General features: G+C 37.6%; 1 protein-coding gene across 5 annotated transcripts in view; it reads left to right on the top strand.

The window, feature by feature from the left end:
• LIN7A (lin-7 homolog A, crumbs cell polarity complex component) overlaps positions 1-20,534 on the top strand; it is a 134,992-nt gene extending 114,458 nt beyond the window's left edge. For 3 of the 5 annotated variants that reach the window (XM_001490031.6, XM_070254545.1, XM_070254546.1), the window contains 2 exons: positions 8,199-8,417; positions 15,283-20,534. In XM_001490031.6, the coding sequence (XP_001490081.1) occupies positions 8,199-8,417 (219 nt within the window). In that variant the 3' untranslated portion in view covers positions 15,283-20,534. The remainder of the gene's footprint in view (positions 1-8,198; positions 8,418-15,282) is intronic. The other 2 variants (XR_011433774.1, XR_011433775.1) reach the window with 1 other exon arrangement.
• Positions 20,535-22,639: the final 2,105 nt, after the last annotated feature.

The following is a 22,639-nucleotide window of genomic DNA, read 5'->3' as shown; positions in this document are numbered from 1 at the left end:
TCCTAAACTGAGAGGGCTTTTATATATGCAGCTTTAATGGAAAAAACTTAATTGTTTACAAATAATCTATTAATTTTCAAAACATATTTTAAATATTTAGCTTGAAATAAGGCATGCTTTCCTTAAGAGTGAGAAATAGACCACGGCGAAAGTAGGAATAGATGATAAACTTTCAGGGCTCCAGGAATACCTATGAACAAGTGTTTGCACATGAACATGTATACCCCAACTGAGCACATAGTTTGGCCTCTTTTTATGCATGGAACAAGACTTCCTTGGGAAGGTGGTCTGCTTTTTGTTCTTGCCTTCAAACGGAAAGAAAGAAGTAGAGAAACTGCTTATTAAAAAGTTATTCTTGTTAAAAAGTTATACCAAGGGACTAAAAGCACTCCCAAGATAAATAACAGGTTAAGGAAACAAACATATGCTCTTGACAGTATTCATAGAGTAAGCAAAGCCAGTGGAAAAAGAGAGCCACTCAGAACAATCCTTAAGGCAAGAGTTAAGATATTTTTCTGAAAACAATTAAAAACAAGGTTAAGGAGTGTTTGAAATAATACAATCTACAAACATGTTTTTTCAAATCTCTGAGTTACCTCTTAGTTTCTATTATACTATTCAATCATGTAATTTGTGTTATTTTAACAAGGCATTTTTGCAAGTAGAAGAGAAATATGACACTCTGCCCAGATCTCCTGAGATGGTTCTGTGCCCTGGTGGGGAAGGCAGAGCGAGAGGTACAGTCAAACGGGGAAAACTGATGACTCTGGTGAGCCTGAAAGAATCCAGCATTGTCCAAAATTCTGGATTCAAAGACCACTGAGTCTGCTTTTTATACATTGCTAACTCTATGGGTGAGAGCAGAGCTGGGGTGGGAGAGGGTCACCCCGATTGTGCTGCGGGGCTGGGTATGGCACACTAGCCACATCCCTGAGCTCTTCACTATGGTGAGAGCCTGATGGCCCCGTGTATTAGTACCACAGACCTCCTGTGGCAATTCTAAATTGCAGGCATAGTGCCTAAACTGGGATAACGGGCCTCGAAAGGTCTGGCCTAGAATTTCCAACCCTACTAAATGAAATCAAATAGAACGAAAGCCAAAAAGAAGTCTGGAGACTAATCATCTGTCCTAGAAAACGGGCAAACCATTGTTATTGAACCGTATAAGAGCCTAAGTTTTAATATTAAAAAAGAAATTAGAGAAAGGTATGAACAACCAAATCACCACATTTTCCTTTTAAAGGAGAATTCCATACATTAACAATTCATTGGGGGCAATTTACAAAGAAATTACAAGCATACTGAAAATGGGGTTTATATTGCACAAAGTTGTCAGTTTCCCCCTGTCCTTCCTGTTCTTCCAAAGAACTTAATAGAACATTACTAGTAGAATAAATGCTTAATAAACATCTATTGAGTGACCAAGTCAATGATTGAATGAATAGTTAAAAGATTGAACTAATCAGTGAACAAGCCTGTTTTCCTAGACTTCAGCCACAGATAAAAATTCATTCTGCCCAACAGCTATTTATAGCCCCTGCTCTCTCTCTAGTCCAGACCTGGTGAAGGAGCGGTTATGTAAGTTACCTCCAGGGCTCACCACGGTCATTTCTTAAACCCTCAGTATCTGCCTGGTACTCTGACAAATGACTGAAGTCATGCTCTAACAGGCCACCCAGGACCGCCTCCTTGCTAAGTTCAAGGCTTTTATTTCTCAGTCCACAACCACCTTCCTGCAGCAACTGAGAGAATGGAACAGTCTCTTAAGTCTCCAAATCTATATGATAGTAGCAGTTATGAATCTCAAGATATGATTGAAGTGTGCTTGAAATGCAGCTTTGTTTTTTGTAACTCAATTTCATATTCATTTTCAGTCCCTTTCTTTTGTGAAAATGAAATCTCAACCAATTTGGGTTGGTCTTCTCTGCCACGTTGGTGCCACTCTTAGGTGTTGTGGCAGGTCTCTGGTAGGTCTCTGTATCAGTCCCTATCTGTCACATAACATATATGTTTCTTCTCTGAGCTTTACCCAGGAAGCAAGTCCTATAAAATAGGATCCTGCAAAATAGGAGTGATGTCATCTGCCCTGGGGATCAGCTGGGAGGGAAGGAGACTCTCTCCTTCATCAGGGTCGTATCACGTCTGATCACAACCTTCTTCTGCTTTGCTTCTCCCTAATCCCAACGTGGAGAATCTTTAGACGGTTGAGAGAAGGCTCTTTGTGTTTAGTTAGAGTAAACATAGTTTCCCCATCTATGTACAGTCTATACCGTGATGTTCAAAAGACTATTTTAAGACTCAAAAGCTAAGAAATGATTTTTTTGCTTTGTGTTATATCATACGTACCTTATAGTGTGCATATATATCTTATATGTGTGCATATCTGGTTACGTCCTTAGTAAATTTCTCTGAAAGTAAAATTATTCACTATGGGGGCTTTATTCAATATACACAGTAGCACCCTACAGAAAAATTGTACCAGTTTTTGTTACATTATTAGCAGTATGTATGAGTTCTTTATATATTTTGGAGATTAACCTCTTGTCAGATATATGATTTGCAAATATTTTCTCCCAGTTGGTGGGTTGTCTTTTCATTTTGTTCATGGTTTCCTTTGCCTTGCAGAAGTTTTTTAGTCTAATGTACTCCTATTTGCTAGTTTTTTCTTTTGTTCTCCTTGCCTTAGTAGACATGGTATTCTAAAAGATGCTGCTAAGACCGATGTCCAAGAGCATACTGCCTGTATTTTCTTCTAGGAGTTTTGTGGTTTCAGGTGTTACATTCAAGTCTTTAATCCATTTTTGAGTTAATTTTTGTGTATGGCATAAGATAGTGGTCTACTTTCACTTTTTTGCACGCGGCTGTCTAGTTTTTCCAACACTGTTTTTTGAAGAGACTTTCCTTTCTCCATTGTATGTTCTTGCCTCCTTTGTCGAAGATTAACTTACCGTAGATGTGTGGTTTTATTTCTGGGCTTTCAATTCTGTTACATTGATCTGTGTGTCTGTTTTTGCACCAGTATCATGCTGTTTTGGTTACTATAGCTTTGTAGTATATTTTTAAGTCCAGGATTGCGATGCCTCCAGCTTTGTTCTTTTTTCTCAGGATTTCTTGGGCTATTTGAGGTTTTTTGTTGTTCCATATAAAATTTAGGATTCTTTTCTGTTAAGAATGTCTTTGGGATTCTGACTGGGATTGCACTGAATCTGTAGATTGCTTTAGGTAATCTGGACATTTTAACTATGTTTATTCTTCCAGTTCGTGAGCATGAATGTCTTTTGATTTCTTTATGTCTTCTTCGACTTCTTTCAAAAATGTCTTATAGTTTTCAGTGTATAGGTCTTCCACCTCTTTGGTTAAATTTATTCCTAGATATTTTATTCTTTTTGTTTGTTTGTAAATGTGATTGTATTCTTGACTTGTCTTTCTGCTACTTTGTTGTTAGTGTACAGAAATGCAATTGATTTTTTGAAGTTGATTTTGCACCCTGCAACTTTGCTGTAGTTGTTGATTATTTCTAATAGTTTTCTAGTGGATTCTTTAGGGTTTTCTATGTATAGAATCATGTCATCTGCAAACAGAAAAAGTTTCATTTCTTGCTTTACAGTTTGGATCCTTTTTTGTTGCTTTTTCTTGCCTAATTGCTCTGGCAAAAATCTCTAGTTCTATGTTGAATAGGAGTGGCTTTTAGTTTTTTCCCATTAAATATGATATTGCCTGTTGGTTTGTCATATATGGCCTTTAATATGCTGAGGTACTTTCATTCTATACCCATTTTATTGAGAGTTTTTATCACAAATGGATGTTGGATCTTGTGAGATCCTTTCTCTGCATCCATTGAGATGATCGTATGATTTTCATTCCTCATTTTATTAAGGTGGTGTATCACATTGATTGATTTGTGGATGTTGAACCATCCCTGCATGCGTAGTGTAAATCCCACTTGGTCATGGTAGATGATCCTTTTAACGCATTGCTGTAGTCAATTTGACAATATTTTTTTGAGGAATTTTGCATCTATGTTCATTAGCAATTTGGGCCTGTAATTTTCCTTCTTTGTGCTGTCCTTGCCCGGTTTTGGTATCAGAGCCTCACAGAATGGGTTAGGAAGCATTGAGTCTTCTTCAATTTTTTGGAATAGTTTAAGAAGGATAGGTATTAAATCTTTGAATGTTTGGTAGAATTCTCTAGAGAAGCCATCTGCTCCTGGACTTTTGTTTTTGGGGGAGGTTTTTGATTACTGTTTCAATCTCTTTACTTGTGATTGGTGTATTCAGATTCTCTACTTCTTCTTGATTCAGTTTTGGATGGTTGTATGAGTCTGAGAATTTATTTATTTCTTCTAGGTTATCCAATTTGTGGGCATATAATTTTTCATAGTATTCTCTTATAATCCTTTGTATTTTCTGTGGTATCCATTGTAATTTTTCCTCTTTCATTTCTAATTTTATGTATTTGAGCCTTCTCTCTTTTTTCTTGGTAACTCCAGGTAAAGGTTTGTCAATTTTATTTATCTTCTCAAAGAACCAGCTCTTAGTTTCATGATCCTTTCTACTGATTTTTTAGTCTCTTTCATTTATTTCTGCTATAATTTTTATTATTTCCTTCTTTCTACTGACTTTGGGCTTCATTTGTTCTTTTTCTAGTTCTGTGAGGTATAGTTTAAGAATACGTATTTGATATTTTTCTTGTTTATTGAGGTGGGCCTGTATTGCTATGAATTTCCCTCTTATAACCACTTTTGCTGCATCCCATAAGAGTTGGTATGTTGTATTTTGATTTTCATTTGTCCCCAGGTATTTTTCCATTCATCCTTTGATTTCTTCATTGATCCAATGGTCCTTCAGTAGCACGCTGTTTAGTCTCCACATATTTGTGACTTTCCCAGCATTTTTCTTGTAGTTGATTTCTAGTTTCATAGCATTCTGGTTGGAAAAGATGCTTTATATGATTTCAGTCTTCTTAAATTTATTGAGACTTGCCTTATTTCCCAACATATGGTCTATCTTTGAGAATGTTCCATGTGCACTTGAGAAGAATGTATATTCTGCTGTTTTTGGATGGAATGCTCTCTTTTTATCTATGAAGTCTGTCTAATCAAATGTTTCATTTAAATCCACTATTTCATTATTGACTTTCTGTTGGGATGATCTATCCATTGATGGAAGTGAGGTATTGAGGTCCCCTGCTATTATTGTGTTTCTGTTAATTTCTCCCTTTAGGTCTGTTAATAGTTGCTTTATATGCTTTGGTGCTCCTGTGTTTGGGTACATATATATTTATAAGTGTTATGTCCTCTTGGTGAAATGTCCCTCTTATCATTAGATACTGCCCCTCCTTGTCTCTTATTGTCTTTTTTATCTTGAAGGCTGCATTGTCTGATATAAGTGTGGCAATGCCTACTTTCTTTTGTTTGCTGTTTGCTTGGAGAATCATCTTCCATCCCTTCACTCTGAGCCTATGTTTGTCTTTAGAGCTGAGATATGTTTTCTGGAGTTTTCAGTTTTCTCTTTTTTAATGAATTGTGACTCTGCTCTGATTGTTTGCTTGGTGGTTACTGTAAGGTTTGTATAAAAGATCTCATGTATTAGATACTCCATTTTCTGATAGCCTCTTATCACCATTAACACAAGCAGGTTCCATCCCTTTCCTCTTCTCCTTCTGAGTTATTATTGTCACAAATTATTCCATTTTGTTTTGTGAGTTTGTGACGTCGAAGTGTTTATAGTTACTTTTGATGCTTTCCTTCCCTTTATCTTTTAAGTTATAATTAAGTATTTGCTACCCTGTTCTGAAAGAGAGCTGCAGTTTTCTTATTTTGTGTGTCTATGTATCTACTTGCTCAAAGCTTTGTAGACCTTTGTGGTGTTTTTTCAGGTGTGAGAGCATCCTTAATCATTTCTTGCAGGGGAGGTCTAATGGTGATGAACTCCCTCAGCTTTTGTTTATCTATGAAAGCTTTTATTTCTGATTTAGATTGTAAATTTCAGTGACTTCAGGGTTGGTTTCTGGAGATTCATCACTCTCCTCCTGCTCTGAATTGTTGCTGTAGTTTCTCATGGTGTTTGATGAACTAATCTTTTGCCAGGGCATTTGTGGTAGTATCAGGTCACAGACGCAACCTGCAACCACTGGGGAGAAGCAGGAGCTGTGTTTCTGATACCACCCCATCTGCTGGAAGTTGTGCAGATATGGTGGAGGGTTCCACTGGCCAGGAAAGCATTCATATGCAGGCTCAGGTCTTCCTCTGGGCCCAGGTGCGTTCCCACTTGTGGGACCACAGTGGTACTGTGGGTGCTTGTGCCAGTTGGGAAAGCTTTTGCGTGCATGTCTATCTGCCACCGCCTCTTCTTATGGTCATGCCAGCTGCTGTCTTTGTTGGGCCAGGCTTCTTTGCAGGGTCCAAGCCTGGGCCACTTGTTGGGACCACAGCAGCAGGGTGGGCTCTCCCACCAACCAGGATAGTGTTTGCTTGCAGGCTCTGGGCTGCTGCCACCCCTTCCCACAGTCACGCCACACTACAATCCCACTTTCAAGGCAGCAACAGTACTATGGGCACTTGTGCTGGCTGGGAAGTTATTTGGGCATGTGCATAGGGATGCGGAGGAAGTGTAGGGGAGTGCTCGCCTATCTCTGCCACTTTCTAGGAAGCGAGTCCATCCACCTTCAGATGTATAGCTGCATGGGTCTCTCAGGTGTCCCTTTGTGCTATGTGGGTAAGCTCCTTTGGTCAATGAATGTCCATTTAGTTGTAGTTCAAAGGGAGAGAGATAAAGGGAACAGCTCACTCTGTCATGTCACTGATGTCACTCCCTATACTGTAGTCTACTAAGTGGACAATAGCATTATGTCTAAGAAAACAATGTACACACCTTAATTTAAAAAATGTTTTATTGCTAAAAAGTGCTAACCATCATCTGAGCCCTCAGAGAGTCATAATCTCTTTGCTGGTATAATAATAATGAGAAAGTTTGAAATATTGCAAGAACTACTAAAATGTGACACAGAGATGCAAAGTGATTAAATGCTGTTGGAAAAATGGTGCTGGTAGACATGCTGGATGCAGGGCTGCCATAAACCTTCAATTTGTAAAAAATACAATATGTATCTGTGAAATGCACTAAGGCAAAGCCAATAAAACAAAGTATGCTTGTTTTTAAAAATACATCTCTACCATTTTTAAAATAAAAATGAAATGCTTTGTGTTCACCTGTATTTCTTTGATTACTATGGAGCTCGAACATCCTTTCACAGGTTTATTGAACATTTGTGGAGTTTTTAAAATTATTTGTCCATGTGTTCACTTGTCCATTTTGCTTAGATCCTTATTGACTCATACGAGCTCTTCATTTGAAGAATATTAATGAATTGACGGTCATATATTGAAAATATTTTTTTCTGGTTTGTTACTTGACCTTTTTATGGTGGTTGAGACATAGAAACTTATAATTTTTAAATCTGATTTTGTGATTTCTTTTCCTTGGTATTTTACTTAAGAATTCCTCTTGCATTGCAAGATGGTGAATGTTCAGCCATGTTTTCTTTTAGTTGTTTTATGGTTTTACTTTTACATTTATATTTTTAATCAATCTGTTATATATGGCATAGACTAAGATTGGGGTCTACATTATTTTGTATCATTTAATTATTATCTGTTCCAGCATCATTATTTGACAATATTTTTCCCCTTTGATCTAAATTCCATTTTTATCATATAATAAAGTTTTACATATGATGGATCTGCTTCTGAACTCACTGTTCTATCTACTGTCTCTTAATACATCAATAAGACAGTTTTACTTATTGTAGATTTTTAATAATTCTGATATCTGAATGGAAAGTCCCCCTTCATCACTATTTTTTAATTTTTTCAAAATTCTCCTGACTAGTGCATTTACTCTTCCAGGTGAAATTTAGAAACCCCATTCTAGATGTTAGCGTTACCTTCTAGGTCTTCATTGTTTCTCACCCTCCTAACTTGAATCCCATTCAACCCATTCTTTACCCTATTGCAGCCTAACCTGCTTATAGTCCAACTGCAAATGCAATAAATAGTAATGCTGATGGCAGTAAATCCCATTTGCCATGCCTTCTTCAAATTTCAAACTGGGATTTAATATGATACTCATTTCAGATTTGTCTCTCAGGGAAAAGAACATAGAAGCTCTCCCCTTCAAGAAATGTCACTGTCTTTTCAGAGTGTGGAGGGAGAACACCATGAGAAAGCTGTGGAACTACTCAAGGCCGCTAAGGACACTGTCAAGCTGGTGGTCAGATACACCCCAAAAGTCCTGGAAGAAATGGAGGCTCGCTTTGAAAAGCTACGGACAGCCCGGCGTCGGCAGCAGCAGCAATTGCTAATTCAGCAGCAGCAACAGCAGCAGCAGCAACAAACACAGCAAAACCACATGTCATAGGTGAGAAGCGCCTTCTTCCATACAAGGAAAGTCCCTTCCACATACAAGTTTGGGTTTTTTTTAATAGTTTCTTAGACAGCTGGAACAAAGTCATTAGATTTAATAATCGAAAAAAAAAATCAAACAAAAAACAATGATCTCAGAAAATGCAAACAAAATGATTGCTTACTTTACATGTCATTCAGCTATATTCCCTGCAAATGTAAGCTATTTTGAAAAATAATACACTTTGAGAGGGCCAGGTACAGACTATAGATGCCTTTATACAAATTAGGAAAATGCAGGCTCTGTGCAAACCCAGCTCCTTAGACACATAGCAAGATGGCAAGACTGTGGGCTGGATTCCAGTCACAACTCTCCGCCTTGGCTGGCTGCTGTTGCACAGTATACAACCTAAACAACCACATAGTGCTGATCCTGGGAAGATCCACTTTAGAATACTAAAGAACAGTTTATTAGAAAAATGCTCAACTGAAAAGAATGAAGTGGAGACCTGCCGGTGTCCATGATCTGAGAGATTCTGAAATTCTCTTTGGGTACTCACTTAAAATGTGTCTAAAATGCAACTGCCTTTTTCTAAATTCCACTTTGTGACAAAGAATGCTAAGTCAGGTTTTGCTATATATTTTTTCAAAATTCAAGAAAAAAAATGTGAAGAGTAAGAATCACCATCTTTGAAGTGCCTGCTATGTGCTGCACCCTTCTCACATGTTATCCCTAATCCTCAGAAAAACCTTTCAAGGTAAGTATCATTAAAAGCTCCTTTTTTAGATGAATGATATGAAGCTGCAGTAGCTTCAGTGGAGTCCCCACAACCACACTTACGAGTAGCATAGGATTATTTTCCTTCTTACTCTACCAGGTATTTCATCTGCCAACATCAGATATTCTGGAGTTATAAAAATTTTCCTTACTATCCTTTGGAAGAGACAGCTCATATCATCAGATACTTCCACACCATGATGTCTACAAATGTGTATTTGAAATAAGGTTCCAATGTTCTTGGAAGGATGACAGTGGGTCTTGGTGGTTTTAACTCATTTAATATTATATTACTATTTGCACTATCATTAGAAACATTCAATATGATATGAGACTTTAATTTTTTTGTGACACAGAAAGGAGAAACTACATGGGGAAGTAAAAAGAGTACGGGCTTTGTCCTCAGACAATCCTGGGAATCCAACTAGGTATCTTTCTTTTACAGTCTGCTAGTTTTATTATATATACCACAGTTTGGTGTCTTTATCTAAAATTACCTTCCATTGTAAAAACTACAATATTCAACCATAAATATTTATTTGGCACTGCTGTGGACCAGGCACTGCCCAATGGGCTGTAGAAACAGGTTAAGCAAAGCAAAGCCCTTGCTGTCACTATACTTACATTCAGGCTGGAGGAGATAGTTGATAAACAAGTAAATAAAAATGTCCTATTGGGACCTGTACTTTGCAGAGTTGAAATAGGGTACTTTGATAAAGACTGGCTAGGTGGTGACTTTAGATTAGGTGATCAGGGAAGACCTCTCAAAGGAGGTGACATTTAAACTGAGATTGAATGACTAGGAGAAGCCAGGAAGCGAGCATAAGTAGAGGAGGAAATAGCCAATGCAGTTGCTCTAAGGCAGACATGAGCCATTTGACATTTGATAAACAGAAAGAAAGCCGGGGTAGTTAGGGAATAAAAAGTGAGAAGGACAGTGAGATAGGTGGGGACCAGGTCACGGAAAGCTTTTAAACCACTGAGAGAAGTTAAATCTGATTGCAATGGAAGCCACTGATGGTTTTTAAGCAAGAGTATGACACAATCTGATTTATGTATTGAAAAAGATCACTCTGGCTGCTGTGGGGAGAACAGATTTTGGAGGGTAGGGGTGAAAGCAGAGACTACTTAGGAGGCTATTGCATAGTAGTCCAAACAAGAGATATGGTGGCTTGGACTAGGATGATATCCTTGAGATGGAGTGATATGGACACATATGAAGAAGTCATTTTGTCCATACCTTTCTCCTCTCTATCCACTCCAAATGTAAAGTTACTTTCCATTTGTACCGTCAGATCCCAAAGATCTTTTTGCAAATAACAGTCCACTATTCTTTAGTCAAACATTGACTCTCTCTCCACTCTTTTTTTCTCCCATCCTCAGTAATACAGACTTGCAACAATTCTCCTAACTGGTTTACCACACTGGCCCAGAGTAAAATTGTTCTGAAGTGTTTTGAAAGAAATATGTTGTCATTCAGACTTCTGAGGTCTTCCTAAAAGCTTCCATAAGCTTGGAAGCTTACTAAAGCTTACTAAAAGCTTCCAAGCTTACATAAAGCTTGAATGACCATAATATTTTCTGGTCATTCAGGCATCTTTGGAAGTAGACAACTTGGCCATAAATATTTGCTGGGCCATGTACTCAATTCCACTTCCATCAGTCTTGATTAAATTGCTTCAGAATTTCCTATTGTCTCATCATGAAAGATGAACATTTTTATTAAAAGGCATTTTCAAAGTATGTTTTTTCCTGCACAGGATATGGTAAAGCTCTATTTAAGTAAACGTGAAATTTATAGTTATGCTTGCCAACACAGCACTTGCAATCCACATGATCGTGGCCCCTTGAGATGAAGCTGTAGTGGCCATTTGAAGTACACGCGAAATACAACCAAGTCATGTCATCCATGGATTTTATGGTGAATTCAGTCAAAGAGACCTACATTACCTCTTGTTCAAATTTTAATTAATTAGATTTTTAAGGATTAAATGGATTTGTTACACTTGCTAACTCATGCTATGGTTGCTTTTACAAAGAGATTTGAAGCTAGCTTGACCTATTTACTTTGAGCAGAACTCTGATTTTTTTTTTCAAGTTTGATAATTCATGCAAAGACCAGGTAGAGCGAAATACTTGTCGGATGTTGTCTTATTGTTTATCACATGAAATGCAATTTCTATTCTCTAAATGAGAAGTAGTAATTTTTTTTATCTGAGATGGTATAAGCTATGAAGTTACCAGTAATAGTAAGTGCTGGATACAAATGGAAAATAGGTTGAATGCAAGTAGTGTGTGGAGAATATCTCTCATGCCTACTTTTAATTTTAAACTGTCCTGAAGCAAAACTCAATTGTCTTTTCCCGTAAGTTCCATGTTTGATAATTGGGAAGAATAGATTATGTTTTTTAAGATGTAAAAGATATGATCGTTATACAATTATAATATAGAAATCTGGACAGAGAATATGGTTATGTTTTTTTATGCAATATCCACTATTTTTGGGAAAGCATAACATTGATAAGTATCTTATTTTAAAAGTGTGACTGCATGTACACCCATATTTCACCCAGTTACCAAAGAGTAAAAGTAGGAAGGAAGAGGAATACTCCTTGAGATGTCACCATTCTGAGGAATTCAAGACCAAAAGCTTATTTAACTTCTCTGACCTTCTATTGCTGGATCTGGGGTAGAGAATTCATTTTGTTCAAAACCAGGCTGGATCTTAACAGCTATACAGAGTACAGCTGGTCTTTGCCAGCGGCCTCACCAATTTCTTTTTCCTCCTGTTCTTCAGGCCCCTATTTATCTAACTTTGTCCACCACTGACTGTTCTATACCTTCTACTACCACTGCCACAGCCATGGTCCTGGTGATCTGACCTAGGGAACTGCTACCCAACTGAGAGGACCTGGTACCAAAGGATGACTCTGATAAAATTGAAACCAAGGAACCCAGAGTTACCAAGCAGAAAACTGGGCCAGAAATAATCATCATAAGGCTGGATAACATTTATTAAGCAATTACAGTGTGCCCAGAACTTTTCCAAGTGCTTCATATATTTAATAATTACTTAATCTTCACAATAATCTATAAGTATTAGTTGCTATTTTTAATCTCATTTTAAAGAAGGAAACTGAAGCATGTAGGATTTTTAAAGATCTATACCACATTTCACAGCTAGTAAGTGTAAGGCATGAAGAATTATTCCTCTACCCTCTAGGTACTTCTGACTGGTCTGAGAATTAAATTGACATAAGACAGAATAACAGGAGAAAACCAAGCAAAGTTTAATAACATGTATACACGGAAGACATCCAGGAAAACTAAGTAACTCGCCAAAATGGCCAAAGCCTCCACCTTAAATATCGTCTTCAGCTAAAGACAAAAGAGGATGTTGGGGGTAGTAGTTTGGGACTTCAGAAGGGAGGAAGGCAAATTACATGGAGATGGAGAAGCAAATGTTTGGTAAACAAATGTTTCTGGGCCATCTATAACCAAATGAGAGAGAACTTTGATAAAAATGGGCCTTATTGGGTGCCTCCCTGTCTATCACACCTACTTTATATTACAGTATAGTTATCTCTGGTGATAGCTCTTTCCTGGGACAGGCCTTCTGTCTTAAATTCTTTTAGGCAGTCAGGGGGAGGGTCAAAGTTTCTTCATACCAGAGATGCACATTTTGGGGTGGCAAATTCTGATCCCTCACATAAGTGATAGGGCCATGATTCAAACTCAGAAACATGGGCTTCCAAGCCTCTGTCTCCTGAACACTGTGCTTTTCTGCCTCTGTCTTCACTGGCACCTGCCCTCGCATTCCCCTATCCACCCTTGGAGTCACATTCGCAGGAGCTTTCCAGGGACTCATTCCCATGCTGCTTAGAGTTGGAGTTATTCAATGCACCCCACCACTTACCTCCAAACGAGTACCCCATACTTCAAAGTATTTCATCCTCACAGCTGGATTAGTTTCCTATTGCAGTGCTACAAATTTATCACAAATTTAATGGCTTAAAATAACGCAAATTTATTATCTAGTAATTCTGTAGGAGAGAAGTCCAATGCAGTCTCACTGGGCTTTAGGAGGCTCTAGGGGAAAATTCATTTCCTTTCCTTTTCCAGCTTCTAGAGGCTGCCTGCATTCCTTGCCTCATGGTCCCATTCTTCATCTTCAAAACCAGCAATGGTGGTCGAGTTCTCTCATTGCATTGCTCTGACCTCTGCTTCCATTGTCAGATCTGCTTCCCCAACTCTCTCTCCTCTCTCCTTTTCCACTGTCAATTACATTGGGCCCACCTGGGTAATCCGGGATAATTTCCCTATCTTAACATCAGCTGTTTAGCAATGTTAATTCCATTTACAACCTTCATTTCCCTTTATCATGGAATCTAACATATTCACAGGTTCTGGGGATTAGGAGGTGGACATATCTGGGGAGCCATTATTCTGCCTGCCACAGTGGCTCATTTAAAAGTTAGCAAAGCAATTTGATTAAAAAATTTCACACTAATATGGGAAAGAGGACTTTATTTCAAAAAAATCATTAATCTGTTGAATTATAAATCATGGGAATGAGGGAAATAGTGAGAACATTTGATGCAGAAGGTTCCTCCTAGTATGCATTTCAGTGTCCCGCATTTTGGATGCCCAGTGCTCTCTCAGTTGCTGGCATGTCTCTCAGGCCTGCTCCTCTCTGGATAGATGAAGAGATCTAAGACTCTCAAATTCACCTGTCCTAAGTCCCATTCCCTTGGGACATGTAACTCTATGATAAATTTGTTCATTAAAAACTCAGTCTCTAGATCTCTGTCACCTGGTAGCTAAGGGACTTGTAGGAAGCTATTCAATATAAGACTCAGTAAAATGGTCTGTTGTGGAGATTAAATAAGAAAAAATATGTAAAACTCTTAAAGTATGTGGCAATTAGCAAGCTCTGAATAAATTGTAGCTGGTAATAGGAGTAGTTGTCGTGTTGCCGTGGTTACAGTGTTAATGGCAGATCATGCTTTCATGTCCTATCTTGTTGGGTAGCTCAGGAAGAAGCCCAGTGGCCTCAAGCATGGCTTTCAGTTCCACTCTGTTGGCCCAGGGGCTTTGAGGCCCATCTCTAGAAGGCGTGGCAGCTGGCGAGTGTTGATGCAGAAGAGGCAGATTGCAAGGCGCCCCCAACTTTCATGTCAACCAGAGCAGTTTGTTAAAATCTGTTTTGTATATGGCGCTCTGCATTCATTGAAATAAAAATATCTGCAGCTTTAAAAATACAGATTAAAGGGCCGGCCCCGTGGCCGAGTGGTTGGGTTCGCATGCTCCGCTGCAGGCGGCCCAGTGTTTCGTCAGTTCGAATCCTGGGCGCGGACATGGCACCACTCATCAAGCCACGCTGAGGCGGAGTCCCACATGCCACGACTGGAAGGACCCACAGCTGAGAATATACAACTATGTACCAGGGGGCTTTGGGGAGAAAAAGGAAAAAAATAAAATCTTTAAAGAGAAAAAAAACATACAGATTAAAAACGACTGCTCTCTCTGAAAAAAATGACTCCCTAATGGTGGAAGAGTGACAGGTGTGGGGGAAGTGTTTGGGGGTGCTGCTCTCCCAAATCTGACCATATGGGCAGCTGCCTACTCCGTTTTACTCAGTGTTAGGCTGAACTTGTGGGAGAAGAAACAAGCCTATCTGCTTCAGAGAAGGGATATTGGTGCTTGCAGCCTATCAGAGAGAGGTTGTGCTGGCCTGCACCTCAACAGGAGTACCACTAATCTCCCTAAGAGTCGCGATATAAAGGTTAACTGTCCTATGCCTTCGTGAAGAAAAATAGTGTCATCTGGAGTTGGGAGTAAGAAATGTTTTACATGTTTCCAAACTGGTGTTCTTTATTTCATTTTAGGGAATAACTGTGTCTTTTCCATCCTCATTTGATAATTACTTCCTTTGAAAACATGAAACAATTTTTTTTCAAATGTGGAAGACTGAACATGAATGATAGCGCCCAAAATACTCCTTGCTGTTCTCACATAGCACATGCTCTTTTGATATTTTTAGCACATTTTAGTTGACAAATGAATACTAACCACGGATTTCTTTTCACTCTTTCCCCCTCAGGTCCTTGAAGAAAAACTACTTGATCAAACATCTGATAGTCACAAATTTGAAACCGTGCTTCAGAATCCTAGCACATAGTCAAAGGAAAAGACAATACTGATAATTATACCTATCAAGAAGCTGTGAACACGTGTTGTATAAATTCTTTACCAAGGCAACTCGACACCTTCTTTCTCTAGGGCTGAACCCCTGCTGCTCACGTGCACTTTACACACACAGACCTTCCATTCAGTGTGATGGGAATTCTCAGTGTGTAAAGGGAGAGTTTTCCAGTCTGCAGTCTGAAAGAGTATAAGAAGAATGAAGTCCATGACTTTCAGAGAAATCACCAGGGCCAGGATTAACTTATTCTTGGGTCTATAGCTTTTCCAGAGACTAACAAATCCCTCATTAGCCTGTGGTTCAAACTGCATCAGTTCAAAGTTGTCACCACTTAAAAGAAACCTACACATTGCCTCTCACCCTGACCTGTTCCACAATCGCATTGCTGAGTCGTCTGAGTTAGAATTCCAGTTAATAGCGAATTCAACCTCTATCCCCCTCTTGAAAATGGCAAGTATTACATTATATTTGTACTCCATTCAGGTTCTAGAAGCAATTGGCTTTTTATTTTTGGTTTCCATAAATTTTATTATGCACTAATGTAGTGGGGAAATTTTAGCTCAACTTTTAGTTTGCTAGAAGCAAGAATAGAGAACTCTACTACTGTAGTTTTTGTTTAATTTAAGTATTGCTTATATCTATTATTATTAATTCTAACAGAATATAATGTATATTTATTCCACAGTATATATATTATCAGAGTGTATTTGTTACAAACTTAGGTCTTTTCTTACCAAGTGTTACGAATCTGGTAAGAGAATACTAGCAAAGGACCTAGCTTCATGAACTGATCCTCATGATATTTATATCGAACCCTGCTCTCAATATTTTTTGTTAAGTTTTATATTTTTGATTGATAAACTCTGGAGAAATCTAAACTCTTTTTACCTACACTGACGTGCTGTCATAAAAGTCTATTTGAGATTTTAAAGCTTAGGGCTTTACAAAACTAAATTATAGTATATATGCATGTATATACACATATATATGTCATACAAAGTTTAGATCAGTATTCCCAAATAGAAATTGGATATTTTTGGCAATCTAAGATCAAAGGTATTATTCCTGTTGAAATTAGGAATATGTAAACCAGTGATATTGATTTTGTGAATGAAAAGATGCTGCTGCATCTAGAGGGAAAAGATACCTACTTCATTACACATATTCATGTAGGTAAATAGACAATGAGATATCATCTTTCAGAAAGTACCATTTACTGGAAAATGATCTATTAGAGCCAGCTATACAGATCATAACTTTCAGCTTACAATAAATCTAGGTACATAAGTCTGATTTGACTCTATGGAATGAATAGGAAGCAATAATTATTTGGGCATTTAAATATGTTAAGCACACAAATGTACCTGAAAAAAGAATAAATCTCTAGCCGAAACACTCTAGATAGGTCATTAAAACTAAGCAAATATTTAAATATACCCTTTTCTCAAAGGCAGAAATTGATTCCCCAAGATACAATAAATTTCACGTTTCAGATAGTCCCCCAGATTAGAAATTTATGAAGCTCAGTTTAGGAACAGTTTTCATGAAAATAAAACCAATCAGAACTGCCCAGCACATTTTATTTTGCCCTGTCAGGTTGTATTATTGTCAGTCCCAAGTTCTGGCTACTCTTCATAGTCTGTCACCCAACAGAGGACAAACAGCAAGGAAAGGAGGAGGTATGCCAATTTCAACAGTGTCCTGCTGTGGCAACAGGTTCCCATCCTTGAAGACATATCATTTTTTACTAGAGAACTGGTGGGGAGGGCAAGGGTCAGGACCCTGAATGTTATGTAAAATAGTTTTACAAAAGAGACAAGCATGACTAAAGGGAATGAATGGAGATGACGTGAGTATTATTCAGTTTGAAAGAGGTAGTTCTCATTTTTATAAGAAAACTTTAATAAAACATATATTTTAGTTATCATTTAACAAAGAATGTGAAAGCTCTTCAGGCAATGCCACAGATTCTCATAAAGGGAAATCAATGCACCCTTGTAATGAGAAAATGGTCATTTCAACACATTTCAATACATTGTATACATTTGGAGCTTAAGGTGAGTATGTTTTCATTTAGCTGTAAGTGGTTAATATTAATTGATCATGTTTTCACGTCAATATAAATATTGTCATAGTGTTACAGAAGCAAGTATCAAATAAGCAGATATGTTACATTTGTGTTTTCTAAAAGTCTGTGTATTTTATGCTTCATTTGCGTAATGTTAAGTGCTAATAAATGTACGCCAAGCCTTTTGTCAAAGTGAGGGGCAATCCATCACACTGAAGGCATCTAGGGACAGATTACATGTCACAGTGGCCCTACATACAAAGGACCAGTCAAATGGCCAGTTTGCTTCACTAAAATCTAGTCGTTGAAATGTAAGCGTTCCCCTAAAGTTTAATCAAAAGTAGCCATCCCTAAGACTCAGAGAGGGCCCATGTGGTTCCCTAAGGTTCACTGATGCAAGAGGGAAATGGAAGAAAATCACCACAACTTGTCCTAAAGCTCTTTATTCTTAATGATTATATTAGTGCTACTGACATGTTCAAAACCATATCAAAATAAAGGCCTATTGGGTTGCCCTTACATGAAGCTCAATCTTTAATATCCTAAACTAGATATTAAAAGTTAGCGGAAAAATCTGTTATGACTATTCATCAGTGATCCTGATGAAATTTTGGTTCTTTCCCTTGGTCGGGTTGGTGGCCAGATTTTTCTAAACTCTTTTCTGCTATGATTTTGAAGGCAAATAACAGAGCACAGTTGAGTTAAAGAATACTTGAGCCTTTTCTTTGGGGCATTTACATTTTGATTCTGTTGCCATTTGAAATAGAACATCTGCAGGGAGATAATGAGCTTAAATTACAATTGACTTTGGAAAGAATAGCAGACTTTTGTGCTTCCTCAATCATGTAATCAACAGGGGATTCTCCAGTTATATGAACTATGGCTATCTTTTAAGACAATGCTAAGATCTAAATGCAGAATCTAGCATTCAGGGGCTTTTTAAGAATTCAATGCTGTCTCTGAAGAACCTGACTAGAGATGGATTACACTAATTTACAAATGCAGTTTTCTACCGTGACAAATCAAAATGATCTGAGCTCAGTTCATTTTACTTAGTTGTGCCTATAGGACTCCAAGACGTTGAAATATTTTGTCTATATTATTTCAAACATTTATAGATATTTGTGGATGTGTGAATAATGCCTGAATCTCTCATCTTTCAGCTAGTGTGTGTTTATCATACAAACAAATGCTGTTAGTAAGACAGCTTTAAACAGCATCATGCAGTACAAAGCGATGTTCTGAAGTTCCGGGTAGGCCGACATGGAGCAAGAGCTCCCAAAACATGTTGTCACGCCATCTCGTCCCTCTAAATCATAGACTCCATGAGAGAAATGGCTACGACTGCCTTGTGGACTGCTGTATTCCTGGCATCTGGGATAATGCCTGGCACAATGTAGGCACCCAATTAATATTTGTTACATGAAAGAATGATTGAGTAGGTGGATAGACAAATAAATGAATTTGCCTTCTGATAATTTGAAAAATCTCACTGATTTATACTATACTGATTGGTACTATAATTTCTGAATTTCATAGTTAGAAATTGACTCTTCATAAATATTTTTTAAATAGACGAATTTGAAATCAATTACTTCAAAGGTTCAAGAGTTTGAAGACATTTAGATAAGGAATAATACTTGGGAAATCAGAGTTTTTACAATGAATAAAACTCAACCTTTCTAGTTCTTTATGAAAGTTCCTTGAGTTAGTTGGCAAGGATGATCCAAATATGTAACTCCATTTATAAATTTTATAAAATACTATGTTTTCATCTTTTAAAAAGAAAAGTCACATCATTAAGCATATTGTTAACATACCTTTCAATATTTATTAATAACTTTTCTCTAAGGAGTTCATAGTAATTGGAGACAACATCTCTAAGTCTTCTCCTGCTTTCAAAAGATCACTTCTTTTATATTTGATTCCTAGAATGTACCTTAGCTAAAGATTAACCAGTTGCATAGCTATTAAGACTTTTCCATGTCTTTACTCATTTAACAGATATTTATTGTGCACCAAGTATGTGCTAGGTTCTGGAAATACAATGCAAACAAGACAGACCTAGCACCTTCATGGAGTCTACTGTGAGGAACTCCTCAACACTTACTCCAGCAATAACTAGAGTTTACTGTTCATTGGGTCCCTCTTCACAGCTGATGGAAGAAATAAAATTCCTAACCCCCTGTAAATCATGAAAGACTCCCTGCACATATCTGTGTGAGCCTGCTTTTCTAAATACACCACTCAAAAATGCTGCTCAGTTTATCCATACACCATGGTTGAGCCCCAGTGAGATACGTAAGTAAAAATTTATTCATAACTAGCATATATTTAGCTCTTCCTAGGCTCTACTGTGCTCAATACTTTCATAGACTATCTCATTGAATCCTTTTAACAATTTTAGTAGGTTCCATTTTATAACCAAGAAAGCTGAAGCATAGATATGTGACTTGTCCAAGGTCACACAGCTAGCAGATGAAACTAGGATTGGAACCCATGCAGTGTAACACAGGAGCTCCTGTGTTTAACCATTATCTGTGGCTTGGCGGACACCATCACATTAAAGTAAATGAGTCACTGTATATAAAAGTACTTTGAAATTGTAAAGTAGTATATGAAAAGATATTAGTAGAGTATTATAGTCAACAAACCACATCAGTTGCAGAAATAGAGTAAGAACTCAATCTTATGGTATACATTACTCTCATGAAGAATACTTCAGCCAGAGGTGTGGATAAAAGTAAAGATCCAGAAAACTTAAGACATGTGATAAATATTTCAATGACTTTTCAGAATTATTTATGGTTAGCCACTGTGTCTATTTGGTGCTACAAAAACCCGAAAGAAACAAAATCCCTTCTGTAAGGGCTTATAATAAATACACAGTGTGGAGATGAACTAAGGACATTTCACATTTACAGGGAAAGATTGGGCAATAGTACTATTTTCTCACCATTGCATGTGATTGTGTCTTTCCAATTGTTTTCATTATTTTTCTGAAAGAGCTGCAAAATTGTGCAGTGGTTCAACCTGACCAAAGTGGTATTATGCTGCTGGGAAGTAAATGTATTAGACACCAGACTGGAAGTATTGTCTTCATTATCAAATGACTTTAAGTTCTTTTAAAGCATATAGAGGGATTTTTCGATGCTGCTGGCACCTGAGTATTTGAACTCCAAGTTCCCTTGGCTTTCCCCATTCCAAACCACACAGTGGGGTCATACCATTGAGGGGTTAGTTCTAAAGGCAGTACAAAAGGCAAAAATTGGGATTGGTCAAATATTGTAAGCACTGATCTCCACAGGGAGATCAGTGTCCACACTTCCAGAGGCTAATGGAACTGACCCCTTCCATGAAAACAGCAAACTCACGGCTCCCATCTCATTTACTCAAAGAGGAATCATACACTTTATTTAAATTGTTCTCTCTCTGCCCCTCCCAGTGAAATGGGCATATTATGCAACTTAAATGCTCGTTCATATTAGTGGAAATGAGGAGTCCTTTTAAGAAAACTTCTTATTATCTCATTATTATTTCCAACTACAATTTAATTAGCCTCTTCTAAATAATTTACCTTTTGGAAAGTTTAGCTTTACGCATAACATACCAGAGGGAAAACTGAAATGCCTTATGTCCAAAATCATACTTGTTAAGTTCTCTCTAGCTCTCTTTTGACGCCTTTATTTCTACTGATGATATTACTATTCTCTGTACAAATGTCATCATCTTTCTCACTTGCCATTCATATCAATTCTTAGATTCTTTAGATTTTACCTTGACAAAGTCTCTTGAAACTATCTTCTCTTATCGATTCTCACTATTCCTACCTATGCATAGAACCGTAGTACTTTTTATTAGGACTTTTGTGAGCTTTTAACTGTTTTCCCAGTTACCACATCTCCCCAATTTTTCCTACATATGGATGATAGACAAATCCCCATGAAGCTATTCCTTTGTTCAAAATCCTCCAAGAGGTCCCCTATGACAAAATAATAATAATAATAAATAAATTCAAATTCCTAGTCAGTACTCTCTGAACCAAAACACCAGTGCGGTGGTGGGGAAGGAGGACATTATAGTGCCCTCCCACCCACAAGTGCAAAATATAGACCATGAATTGTGATGATATTGAAATCTGTACATAGACTGTGAAATAGAAGTCACAGGTTTTTATGTTGCTGAAAAATGTCGAAGAGAGACTAGCAGTGATTTATGGTGAAGATACCTAGCAGGACTACATCAGATTATGACCTACCAGTTCCAAAGTACTGGCTTAGGATGTGTCATGTGTGTATGTGTGTCATTGTGCAGGGATAGGCTAACATGCTAACATTAGGAATAAATATGGTTTCAGACGTGTATTTCCCTACTATATAACTCTACTTTTTTAGCCTTCTTGTTCTATCTTGCAGAAGGTGACTACCTTTTCTTCCTGGAAATAGTCCAAACTTTCCTTCCCCTGAGCTTTCGATTGTTTCTGAAGTGTTTCTTTTCTTCCCCTAGCTATGCATGAAAAAATTCCTCAACCTCTAAGGTCCATTTCAAATGGTTCCTCTTCCAAGAAGCTTTTTCTAATTTTTCCAGGCTGATATTATCTGCTCTGTCATCAAATCCAATTGGGATATTTGTACCCCTCTTTAACTCTTTTCTTAGCTTCTTTTATACTATACCCATTTGTGTCTTTATCATCTTAATTTCCCCTGCAGTTAGTAATTACATACGGAGTGGGTGCTTAACATTTCTTAAAAGGAATTACCTTTCACTTGCCAACTTCACAGAATGGCTTCTGGATTATTTTGGGGCCTATCTCAGTTCTCTGTAGCTCACCCACAAAGCGCATCTGAATTGAGATCTCAACACTGGACACTTTCAAAAGAGAAAAGATCCTTAATTATTGAGTATTTTGATTTAAAAGGAAAGAAAAAGAACATAAAGATAAAAGTGGTAATCCTTATCACTCATTTCCTAGGTTTTTCTGATCTGATTTTTGTTCTCAGAATGAATGTGGAGGTTAATGTAAATGTTTTAGATGACCACCACCATCACCTGCTCTATACACACACACACGCATTGACTTTACTGCTGATTTATGCCCACATGTTTGGTTGCTTATTCCACGGAAGAAAAGGTAAAGGGTAAAATTGGGTTGTGGGTCAGCAACTGAACAAGCAAGATGAGCACCAT

The sequence above is a fragment of the Equus caballus genome, chromosome 28 (assembly GCF_041296265.1).
Source record: "Equus caballus isolate H_3958 breed thoroughbred chromosome 28, TB-T2T, whole genome shotgun sequence".
Taxonomy (NCBI): Eukaryota; Metazoa; Chordata; class Mammalia; order Perissodactyla; family Equidae; genus Equus; species Equus caballus.
This window is presented reverse-complemented; position numbering and strand designations above follow the sequence as displayed.